This window comes from Bombyx mandarina, chromosome 23 (assembly GCF_030267445.1).
Source record: "Bombyx mandarina strain Sakado chromosome 23, ASM3026744v2".
Lineage (NCBI taxonomy): Eukaryota > Metazoa > Arthropoda > Insecta > Lepidoptera > Bombycidae > Bombyx > Bombyx mandarina.
Genome location: NC_143229.1, coordinates 10,266,068 through 10,277,614, shown reverse-complemented (window position 1 = coordinate 10,277,614; position 11,547 = coordinate 10,266,068). Strand labels below are relative to the sequence as shown.

General features: G+C 35.7%; 1 protein-coding gene across 1 annotated transcript; it reads left to right on the top strand.

The window, feature by feature from the left end:
- Positions 1–245: 245 nt before the first annotated feature.
- Positions 246–9,282, top strand: LOC114240779 (uncharacterized). Its single transcript, XM_089737240.1, has 3 exons — positions 246–542; positions 7,258–7,518; positions 8,689–9,282. The coding sequence occupies exons 1-3, from the start codon at positions 500–502 to the stop codon at positions 8,718–8,720; spliced, it is 336 nt and encodes a 111-aa protein (XP_089593366.1). The 5' UTR covers positions 246–499; the 3' UTR covers positions 8,721–9,282.
- Positions 9,283–11,547: the final 2,265 nt, after the last annotated feature.

Below are 11,547 nucleotides of genomic sequence, written 5' to 3'. Positions count from 1 at the left end.
GTATGAATTAAGTGGTATTTAAGCGCTTATTAGATTAAACATTTAAAACCTAAAAAAAAGTTATTTTCAGATTAATAAGTCCAAGTTGCTTCCGCAGCTAACGTGAGCCTTAAATCAATGTCCGTATCAATTAAAACATTAGTAAAGATTAAGAATAAAAACAAAAGCAACAATCGCCTCGCAGTTTATCTATTGAACGAAAGAATGTTCGCTCTCATTTGAAAGTCGCTTCTGTTATCTGTAGTTCGTCCTCGGGCCGAGACAGAGGTTATCGCTTCCACCACCACCGATCGCATCCCCCCTTCCTTCCATCCTGGAACACGCTTCGAGCGTTTCTGATGCACCAGTGAATCGATAAGCCGACACCCATAAACATCTGTGCGCCTGAAAACGACAATTCGCGCGTTTTGGTAATTAGATAAACGAGCAACGTTCGTATTTCGTATTAAGACTATCTCGTACGCTGTGCGGTGGTCTCTGTATTTGGACTCAGTTGGAAATGTTAAGCGGAAAGGTTTTTGTTTGTATAGTTTTAGTGACTGGTGAGTACTTAAGTTCTATTACGGTAGGTAGTTTAAAAACAATTCAATGAAATCACCGTTAGGTATTTCATTTTCCTGCTTATAATCTTATGTATTAATTAATAGGTCATAAAGGATTTCCCTGTGTACTAATTGAATAGAGCGCGTTCGAAACATACCATCATATTTTATGTAAAACTTCCCTGAGTTAACTGAACAATTGAATATGCAATTTCCAAAAGGGCACATGTCGCATATTTTGTCAAATACGTTTTATTCATATACATGTAGTTTTGAGGCTTACCTACACCCATTTTAAATAATTCCAGTAATTTTCAATTGCTAATTAACACCAAAATATATCTCAAAAGTTAATATTTTAAATTTTACACTGGTTTAGAAAATAATCAGTTTTTTTTCATTTCCTGAACATTTTACAATTTCAGAGATGTGTCCGGATTACAGCGGATTACATTTTTAAAATTACTTTTAGATACTCCTTTGAATTTCGTCAGCATTGAACTACGTTTGATACCAGAAATGTTAATTAATTATTTTTAATTTATCCTCAAAAAGCTTTTTTTTTTTAATTTATCAGTCCTGGGCGCTCTTTCTCCATCCCGTTATTCTATCTACCTACCAACCTCTTTTCAATATCAAAACCATTACCCATTTTTGGCGCAAGTATTTATAACATTAAATAACAACAATTTAACAAAAAACTATCAAATACGGACTGCGTCTAATATATTAGACTAGCTGGCGTCGTGATCTATAGGTTATCGACCACACGCCCACTGTGAAGTAGGGCTGTGGGCATAGACAGTACACTATATTCTATAGAGTTGTAGGTAATATTAATACAAAGAAGGTAGCTTGTTAGTTTAAAAAACAAGTAGAATCGAGTGTCATTTTTGTTCTTGGAGAAGATTAACAAATATTTTGAAAGCTTATTAGACTCAAGTAAATTTACAATGCTTACAAAACATTAGAATCATTCGTGGCCTAGTGAAGTGAGTGATGCGAATATGCATTATGCATGCGATTACGATTTGCTGATTTGATGCACGATTGGGCTGTGAGCTCGTCCATCCAACTAAGCAATAAAAAAATAATAAAAGATTATGCTCGAGTTCAAATCCTCTGCGAGTTATCAAATTTATAGGTAAATAGATGTTCCCTAACACATGTTCCTGAATAACTTTCATTAAACCTATATGTTTTTTTTAAGTTGGTGACAGGATATATTGATTGACTGCATGGGCTTGTAATACCGTCCTATATATTCCTGCCATAAAGTTTACATGGGAAGGTTCGAGGCATTATAGAATATAGTATTATTATATTATAGAATATAGGGATAGATATAGAATATAGGGATTATAGGTTCGAGAGAGTATAGATTATAGAATATAGTCGTTATTTAATAAATGACTTGAGCTTTAAGTCGCATATCACAAAAGAGTGACGATATGAGTGAGAGTAATAAAGAGTGAGTGACCTATGCAATTCGGTAACTGCTCTTCCCTAATTACCCAAAACGTAACTTAAACAGTAAAGTTGAATTTAATTATTAGATAAAATCTCGGAACTGCAAATCTTCTATTTAACGTCGATATATATTTAAATTTATAATATGTGAGGTCAGCTGTATTATTTTCTTGGAACGCTTCAGTAAACATAGTAATCATAGGGTAAGGAGACGATGTTATTAATAGTACATAATACAGTAGAAGAGTGACAATTTATGACAGCATTCTACCGAGAAATTGAGGTTAGCGGGCTAATACTACTGGTGTTCTTAGAGTATGATCATACTTGTCTAACACAGCTTTGAGATAAATAAACAGGATGGTGGTCCCCACCTATGTGAACTTGACCACTATTAGGGACGTGCGATAAAGAACTTAAGCAGGAACTAAGTTAATAAGAGGACTGCTACAGCTATTATGAGCCCAATAGTTACTCAGGTTGGCCATGGTCACATTATCAGTTTATTTTATTGCTTAGATGGGTGGACGAGCTCACAGCCCACCTGGTGTTAAGTGGTTACTGGAGCCCATAGACATCTATAACGCAAATGCGCCACCCACCTTGAAATATAAGTTCTAAGGTCTTAGTATAGTTACTACGGCTGCCCCACTCTTCAAACCGAAACGCATTACTGCTTCACGGCAGAAATAGTTAGGGTGGTGGTACCTACCCCTGCGGACTCACAAGAGGTCCTACCACCAGTATATCCTGCTTTTTTGTTTTTCTTAGAATGCAGGCGAGCACCCGTCCTGATTACCGAGGCTCATAGACATCTACAATGTCAGGGGCATATCTGTCCCGTCTATCTAAACCTTTTATATCATAGCGCTCAGCAAACATCTTGAAGGGAAATTATGATAGACGAATATTATTCAGAGTATTTTGCCTATACCTATGACATCCACATTTCCAAAACTTTTATGTCTCGGCTCATTCAAAAACTAGTTTTATCTCTACCTTCCCCGAAATTGACCGTAGCTCACAGCAAAGCCGTACAAATTAATCTATCAGATCACGAGCACTTCTCTATGAAAATATTCCTCGGATAATGGACATTTTCATTTGCACCACACAACTTAGCTCGTAATTTACATTATAATTAGCCGTCCAATCGATCACAGGACGCAAACGGACGTCAAAATGCAATTTAATTGCCTCGAAGCATCATTATTTCATACGCACTGCATGGCAGACGACAGTTAACGACTTCGAGTTAATTTTAGGTTTAATGCAGGATGTGTGATCGTTCTGCGCGTTTAATTATAGCTTTTGCCTCATTGAGCTTCCATTAAGGTCCGAGATATTGTTTTGAGTATTCATACATTCATACATAATAAAATGGCTCATGAATCTGTAATATGTATTTCTAGTATTTTCTTTGGCTTTCGCGAATCTTAGATGTAATTTAAACTAATTTTACGGTTTAATCTATAAGTAGTATACTAAAAAGTCGCTATCATAATTACCTTAGACTTTAAAGATCATACATAGTTTTTGGTGCTGATTGGGGATTATTTTATTAATACTAGTCAGACCTAGGTCTGCATTTTTGTGACTATCCATTAATAATTGGGTAATATAGAACAAAGCCTGGAACTATATATATACCCACTACAGTCCACATCGAACTATTAACCATTGCGACTACCCTAAAGTTGTATCTAGGTCCAACTCCGCATGTATTGGACTAGTTACATCTCTTTGACAACTGTTCTCCAAGCATTGACCTTTTGCTCTTAGAGGCTCAGCAATGACGTAGTATGCGAAGAGCCGTTTCCTCCTGCTCCACTGCTATTAGTATCAAAGGCGGCAAGAGTATAAACCCAACAACGACTGCGGCTGACATGGATCGCTTGTGACAAATCCTGTCGCGGTATCTGCAAATTCGCTCAGTTCCGAAGCCTCGCTTGTGCACGTCCCTTCTCAACTTACAGCGTCATTGTATGAATAACAACTATCTGTACAAACTGCTTACGCGCCACCATCATACGTTCATAGTACTAAAACGAAAATCATCTGTGTAGTGCCAAAAACAGCACGGCACGTGCAAACAAGCGTTAGTTTTTAAATATTGGAATTATAGTTTTTAATTGTACCCAAATAAGGCTCTGTTTGTAAAAGCCGAGCAGCGGAGAACGTTCTATGTATCTATAAATCTATATCCAACTAGCTGACCCGGTAGACATCGTAGTGCCTCAATCTATAAATAAAAGACCTAAACTTTTGTCTATAATAAACTTAAAACAAACAAAAGGAATCCGTCCGACGGGGGACACATCAAAGGGAAAACAAAATTGTTATTTTTGTGCATTCCGAGCATTTTCATATTTATCTACCTTTTAAACCTTCTCTGGACTTTCACAAATAATTCAAGACCAAAATAAGCCAAATCGGTCCAGCCGTTCTCGAGTTTTAGCGAGACTAACGAATTCCTTTTTATATATATAGATTACATAAATTTATAACCTATCGTATAAATTAATCGTCATTTCACAAACATCGGCAATGCTCGGAGTTCAGCCATGCGGCTTTCAATCTTCCCAGTAAATTCACATACTATTTTATTTAAACGAACTATGAAGGAACTTAGGCTCAATTGTTGTCCAATATATACCGTAGTTCATAACCAGCACAATGTGACTGCAGCCTATGTTGTGAGTGAGATTGTTCCTGGTGACTATTTCGCGACAATATTAGGTAGGATTTAGTATAATGTTTAGTATAGTGGGCTTACAATAATCAGGCAACTAACAAATCTGATGATTCCGATGCTAAATTCCAATGTCAGTCGAGCGAAAGTCTTTCGTAAGCACTAACTTATAGCTAACAAAAAAAATCTAAAGCCTTTTTAACCTTTAGAGTTAGATTAATATTTTTATCAACTTTGTATTGAATTTATGTTTCACCAGTACAACTATATCCTTGAACATTTCGTTGAATAATTGATGTGACTCAGACATTTATAAATTATTATTAAAAAAATACTTTGTCTTCATAAACCATCCCTATTTAAAAAAAATATTGTTGTTTCCTGCGTTGCTTCCGAACCACAAACACTTCAAACTAACAATAAGCAGATAGAATAAACAAATATAGAAACATAACTCTGAATTTAACATTATTTTTGGTAAAGTCCCTAATTACTTTACTATAAACGCTGTAATAAAATAATCCAAAAGTTTTGTTCTCAATAATCATTGTACTCAATAATTACCGAGTAATTGGACCCCTATTAAAGATGCCATAAATCATTAACAATAAAAACAATATCAATATGTTTACCCTACATTCTGAACTGCGCAGTTTTATAAAAATAATGCAAGAAGAGATATCAGAAGAGAAGCTGTTTTGGGTCACTGCACGATTCGATAAAGATAATAAATATGAAGAGCGGCACGCGACTGTGTTACACAATTACTGCTTCATTGATTCACTGAACAGACTGCACCTTTTGTTAGTGTTATATAACTTGCATTCGATGTAAAAAAATGCTTTCCGAAACAGTACGCTATCTGCCAAGCAGAAGAGTTCAGGACATACCTGTGTGCTTAGTGCGAGTATTTTTAACGTTCTCGATAACGTAAAAGTTAACTCCAATTTGTATACTGTTGGAATAGCGCCCTTAGCGGCAAACGTAGGAAACCTTCCAACTCCATACAAATTTGAGTTAACTTTTACGCTATCGAGACCGTTCAGAAATTCGTACTAAGCGCACTGGTCACCTAAGTCCATACACAACACTATGTGAATTGTGCTACCCGTCTCGAAACATTATTAACTCTAATATTAAGCACGGTATAAAGGTAGATGGATCCTTCGAGCCGGACCACAGTGGTACTGCGTAGTAGAAATAAGCAAGATGGCGGTATCTACCAGTAGTCGATTGCGATACGATCATAACATTAAATCGAAATTTAAACTTTGTAAGAGTTAACATGGAGAGTCTGTCGAGAAAGAGAAATCTACGTATTAAATTACGGTCTTCTTATTTAAGAAGAACTCGTTAGGTATTAGAAGAATATCAAAAAGTGTTATTCATTTTACTAGACAACGCCATTAAACAACGAACAATTAGCAAATAGAAGTAAATTTAACAACCTAAAATAATGTGTCACGTAAACTAAACCGCATCGCGTAGTAGATTCCTCAGAAAATGTTGACTACGTAGGAACGTTTAAATATATTTTTATTAATATTCGATAATTAGACAAATAATTCCGTTGCATAATAATTGAGGATAGATAATATTGAATAGCTGTAATCACTATTATTAGTGATGATGTTACATGTTTACACAAAATTAAGTAAATGAGAGGAGGCGTGGTTGTGTCATTGTTTACGTATGAGCAATGTTGATAGGGCACTGCGTTCAAAGTATAAGCTTTGACGATATTTACATATGTATTTGTATACAACTAACGGAATTTTATAGAAATGACTAGAAAATTGGTATTCCTTTTATTCATAGGTACTATGGAAAGTAGACCATAAAAACGCGACCTGACCTAAGACTGACCGAGAGTATCATGAGTTATGTATTAATTTTTTAGTTTGCGTTCAAAAAATTGTTTCATCAGCATCCCGCTAATGAACGTTAACACGAAATTCATGAGATCACTGGGAAACATTAGGAAAATAAATAATTCCGATTAGATTGAGAGGTCAAGTAATACGTCACGCAACGATAATTCTCAAAACCAGAACGGAATAATACGTGAAACGATTAATAGCTCATGTGTCCTTTTTCTTATCAATTTTAAATTTAATTTACATTTCCCGTAAAAATTTCCCAAAAAAGATCCATGAGTTAATAGAGTTTCTTTATTAAATTATGAACTTTTATTAATTAGAAATTTGTTCACACATTGAAGTTCTATGCTATATGACGAGACGAAATGAAAATGAGGTTGGTAAGAGAAAGTTAACTATGAATGTGGAAGGATATAGAGGAAGAGGTAGACCTAGAAGAAATAGACGGATTACATGAAAGACGATATGGGTAAGAGGGAAGTGAGCAAAGAAATGGTATATGATAGAAGAGTATGGAAGGAGAAAACATGTTGCGCCGACCCCAGGTGACTGGGAGAAGAGCAGCATAATGATGATGATATGTTTTCTATTACGTACTTTTGCGGATTTTGCAATACATATAAATAATAAAATCTGTCGTGATTATCTCTAAATTAAAACCTCAATATTACAGTATGGATAAAAGCCGACTGCGCCAGTCTACCGTTCATTCCAACGAGATTGGGGAGCGTCAAAGAAGTCAGCGCACCGGATATGAGAGCCCCGGGTGAGCTGGTCCGAGCGAGGGTCCGCGAGGGGGTGCCACCGCCGCTGTGTGCAGAGCGGTGCGTGGCCCCGCCGGCAGGACCAGTGTGCGCCTTTGATGCAGCCGGAACGGCGAGGACATTCGCTACTCTATGTGAACTCGAGGCTGTTTCGTGTCGCGAAAGCACGTGTAAGTAGCTAAACAATATTCTCACCTTTTGGTAGGAAGGACCTCTTGTGAGTCCGCGCGGGTAGGTACCACCACCCCGCCTATTTCTGCTGTGAAGCAGTAATGCGTTTCGGTTTGAAGGGTGGGGCAGCCGTTGTAAATATACTTGATACCTTAGAACTTATATCTCAAGGTGGGTGGCGCATTTACGTCGTAGATGTCTATGGGCTCGAGTAACCACTTAACATCAGGTGGGCTGTGAGCTCGTCCAACCATCTAGGCAATAAAAAAAAAACACAACAAGTACTCTATTCCGACAATCGTTAGTCATAATACGGACGTGCAATTTTATAATTCTCGCATTAGTTGATTACTTGTTCACATTATCGTATCATTTTGACCTTTCATGTTTTATGAATCATTTACGAACCAATGTTTTACTTTGTTAGTGTAATGCGCTTCGATTCGCATTTGGACGACCTCTTTGTTTGCATAGATGTTGATGGACTTATGGAGGTTCTGGTGTGAATTGATTACACAATTGTATGTCAACACCAACACATACATAAGTTCAAAGTCTTCGTTGTATTATATCTAGTCCTTCTTCTTCTTCTTTTTCTCCAACTTATCCCACTGGGTGGGGTCGGCACAGCGATTTTTTCTATTCCATTCTCTTCTATCAGCCGTCATCTTAACACTCACTCCTCTCTCTCTCTCATATCGTCATTCTCAGACCCCATTCATATCTTCTTCGGTCGACCTCTTCCGCCTCTACCTTGCACTACCATTTTCATACATCTCCTAGTCACATGCATCTTCTCTCGCATCACATCTCACTATTAATTTGTTAATTACCAGGGCTACTTTCACGCTTCCTCAGACTTTCTCGCCTATTATATCTAGTCCTTCATCCGATCTTAGGTTACTATGATAGATATAATTGCTCATTTTTTATTTTATGCATTGTTAATTTTGTTCATAAAATGAACATTGTATTCTTCTGTAAAAAAATTAATAAAATGAAGGTGAATAATCAAATGCCATAATTTTAAAGGGTGGAACATTATTTTAAACAACACATTTCGGAATTCGAACTCATGTCTCAAAATAGATAGTAATATATTATTAACATTGGGGTGGTTGTGCATGTTCAGGGGATTGTTAAAGCTAAATAGTTTTTTTTCGTTACAGATTACGCCGTCACAAGTTTGGGAGTTTGCTGAATAATTTAGAAATTAAGAAAATATGATAAAGTTTTAGTGCCATTTTTATGGAACTTATATTTGTAAGCCCATCTAATATTACGATAGATCATTTAAATTAGTTAATTGGCAACGTACTCAATGGAAAAAAATAGATTTGTGTTTTACGTAATTTTAGTGATAAATAATTTTAATCAGTATATATTTGCACACGTCGCGTCTTTCGTAATAATTTGATGACAATACTCATTTTTTTACATAGTTCCTAAATTAGCAGGTCACCATTATTGTATCTTCTTCAAATGTTAAATTACATACTTAATGTTTGTTTGGTGATTATTTACAATATACCACTCATGTGCATGCATGAATAAATTGGAATACCTACGTGTAAAATCAAACGCTTTCCTTTATCTATGGTGTAAAACTTCTAATTTTAAGGTTTTGATAAGTTTTGGTAAGATTTATTATATTAAGTATTCATTTTGATAAGTACATTATGATATGTGTAACTGTTTAATTACACGTAACAGATTAATGAAATTATGACAATGACAATAAATAAAGTTCTGTAGTAATAAAACGATTTGTTTAATTCACTATTCGACAGTGCATTTAGAGTTAATTAATATTTCGATTTTAACATTTTTTTTACTTTTTTTCTACTTTGAAAAGGACGTTTACATATATTTTTTTGTGGTTTTCTTAGAAGTTTTTTCTAGGAGAATCGATTTTACGGACTCTTTTTTATTTATTTGAAAACTTGTGCTTCTCATGTGGTCCCATTTAAATATTACCAAGACATGATCAAAAGTTTTTGAATTAACCTTAATAATGCACATCTACTTGACTTCGACTACACTGATGATAATCTCATTTTATTTTGTTGAAGTCAATATTCTTTCTTGAAAAAATGTTTATGTGTGTGACAAAACCTGTGATTAAATCACTACAATACAAAGGTTTTTTAAAACACTTTTACAGTTAAATATGACATCAATTTAACAACATGTAAAGTTTAAGCTGTTTTAACTTTAAAATACCTAGTCGAAATGTAACAAAAATTTTATATATAAAAGCGACAGCTTAGATTATGTTAATGGATATCGATTGTAAGTGAAGATCACAGATTTAAATACAGCGAATAAATTTTATAATATGAACAAAACTACTTTGTAAAAAATGTATAAAATATGCATAGCTGTTTAAAGTCTAAACGCACCTTCGCTAATTTTACTGGCCTTGACAAATCATAAACGTCTCCTTAACTCACTTATCCATTAAGCCTTTACGATACACTAGATATCAATGGTTTCTTATTTACTTTTAAATATCTTAAGAATATACACTCCATTTCAGAACATAAAATACATTTTTATTTCAGACGCTCATTGAATACTGTCCAATATAAACTGGACAGTTGTTTTAGCGTTTCTAAATAAACTTTCCGAAAACAGAACAAAACTAAGTGACACAGCTAAGTCGTTGTCTACTGCTTTGTGCTCTGCGAAAACCTCGTTTGAAGACAGACGCATCAAAATGTTCATCGTGAACGTCAGGAAACATCATGAACTCCGCTCGAGCTCATTTCAAAGCTAGGTGGTACGTTGCAGAAAGGATCTCCCATCTCAAAACTCACCCCGGACGAACGCAGTGGTTCTAGGTAAGTTTGGACTCTGCCCCGGCGCCAGGCGGTGCGATGGTAAAGACGAGATGATAGGTTCATCTCAAATAATTATTCAGAGCATTTCCCATGGAATACCCGGTCATCGTTCTCGTCGAGCCCGTCGCTGGGGACGAAGGGTTCGGCGAGTAAATTAACCCACAGACACAGCTCACTGAGTTTCTAGCCGGATCTTCTCAGTGGGTCGCGTTTTCGATCCGGTGGTAGATTCTGCGAAGCACGGCTCTTGCTAGGGTTCGTGTTAGCAACATCGTCAGGTTTAAGCCCCGTGAGCTCATCTACTAGTTAAGGTTACGCTGATATGGTCTAGACCATCAGCTTAGGTAGAAAAAAAAAACATGGAACGTACAGTGGAAAACATAGAGAAAACTGAAGTTCCTCCATCGACCCAGACATTCCAAACGATCGGTGAGAATGTAATTATCGACAATCCGAACAGCCCTCCTCTTTATGGAGACAAATCGAAGTAACTGGTACTTGGAATCTCGCCTGAGCAACCTATTTTGACGATTCCAAATTTCAAACCAACAAATTTAAAAACACTAATAGTTGACATTTTTATTGAAGTTAATATGTGTTTGGATTGATTTAGTGCGTTTTTCTATATGATAAATCCTACGGTATAATAAAAAATACCTAAGTTTATAATTAGTAAATGGGCATTGTAAAAACATAATTACTGCAAAGGCGACAAGCAGTCTAGTTGCATACGATTGCTTCAGCTAGGTCATATGTTATCAAAATGATCTAATTCGTAATAATTAACACGACCAGCCTAAGTAAATATGTCGTAAGCATCATAATCTATTTTGCACACATGTTCAGATCAGTATTAAAAAATGATTATAAAAGGTACTAGAAGAGAACTAAAAAACTACTGCATAGACGCTTAAATGTGTATACGATTTGTGGACTACGTGGTTGAATATTATTAACATAAAACATACATATTATTATGTATGTAGGTAGGTACTACAGAGTTATAGCAAAGTAATAGTAAAATATATTATTGTTTTTGCTGCTAATAACCTCGAGGAGTTTACTCTTAACGGACCTGGGTGAAAACAAAGAAAACACGTTATTTCGGATCCTCCCAATCCACTATTGATGCTTTTAACCATTCCAAGCACCAGTCACCGTTCTCGTCGAACCCGTCGAAAACGA

Excerpts from the sequence above, each read along its gene's own strand:
- LOC114240779 (XM_089737240.1), top strand. The coding sequence starts at position 500 with ATGTTAAGCGGAAAGGTTTTTGTTTGTATAGTTTTAGTGACTG. Across the intron at positions 543-7,257 it reads TTGTATAGTTTTAGTGACTG|TATGGATAAAAGCCGACTGC; the intron begins GTGAGTACTTAA and ends TCAATATTACAG. Across the intron at positions 7,519-8,688 it reads TTCGTGTCGCGAAAGCACGT|ATTACGCCGTCACAAGTTTG; the intron begins GTAAGTAGCTAA and ends TTTTCGTTACAG.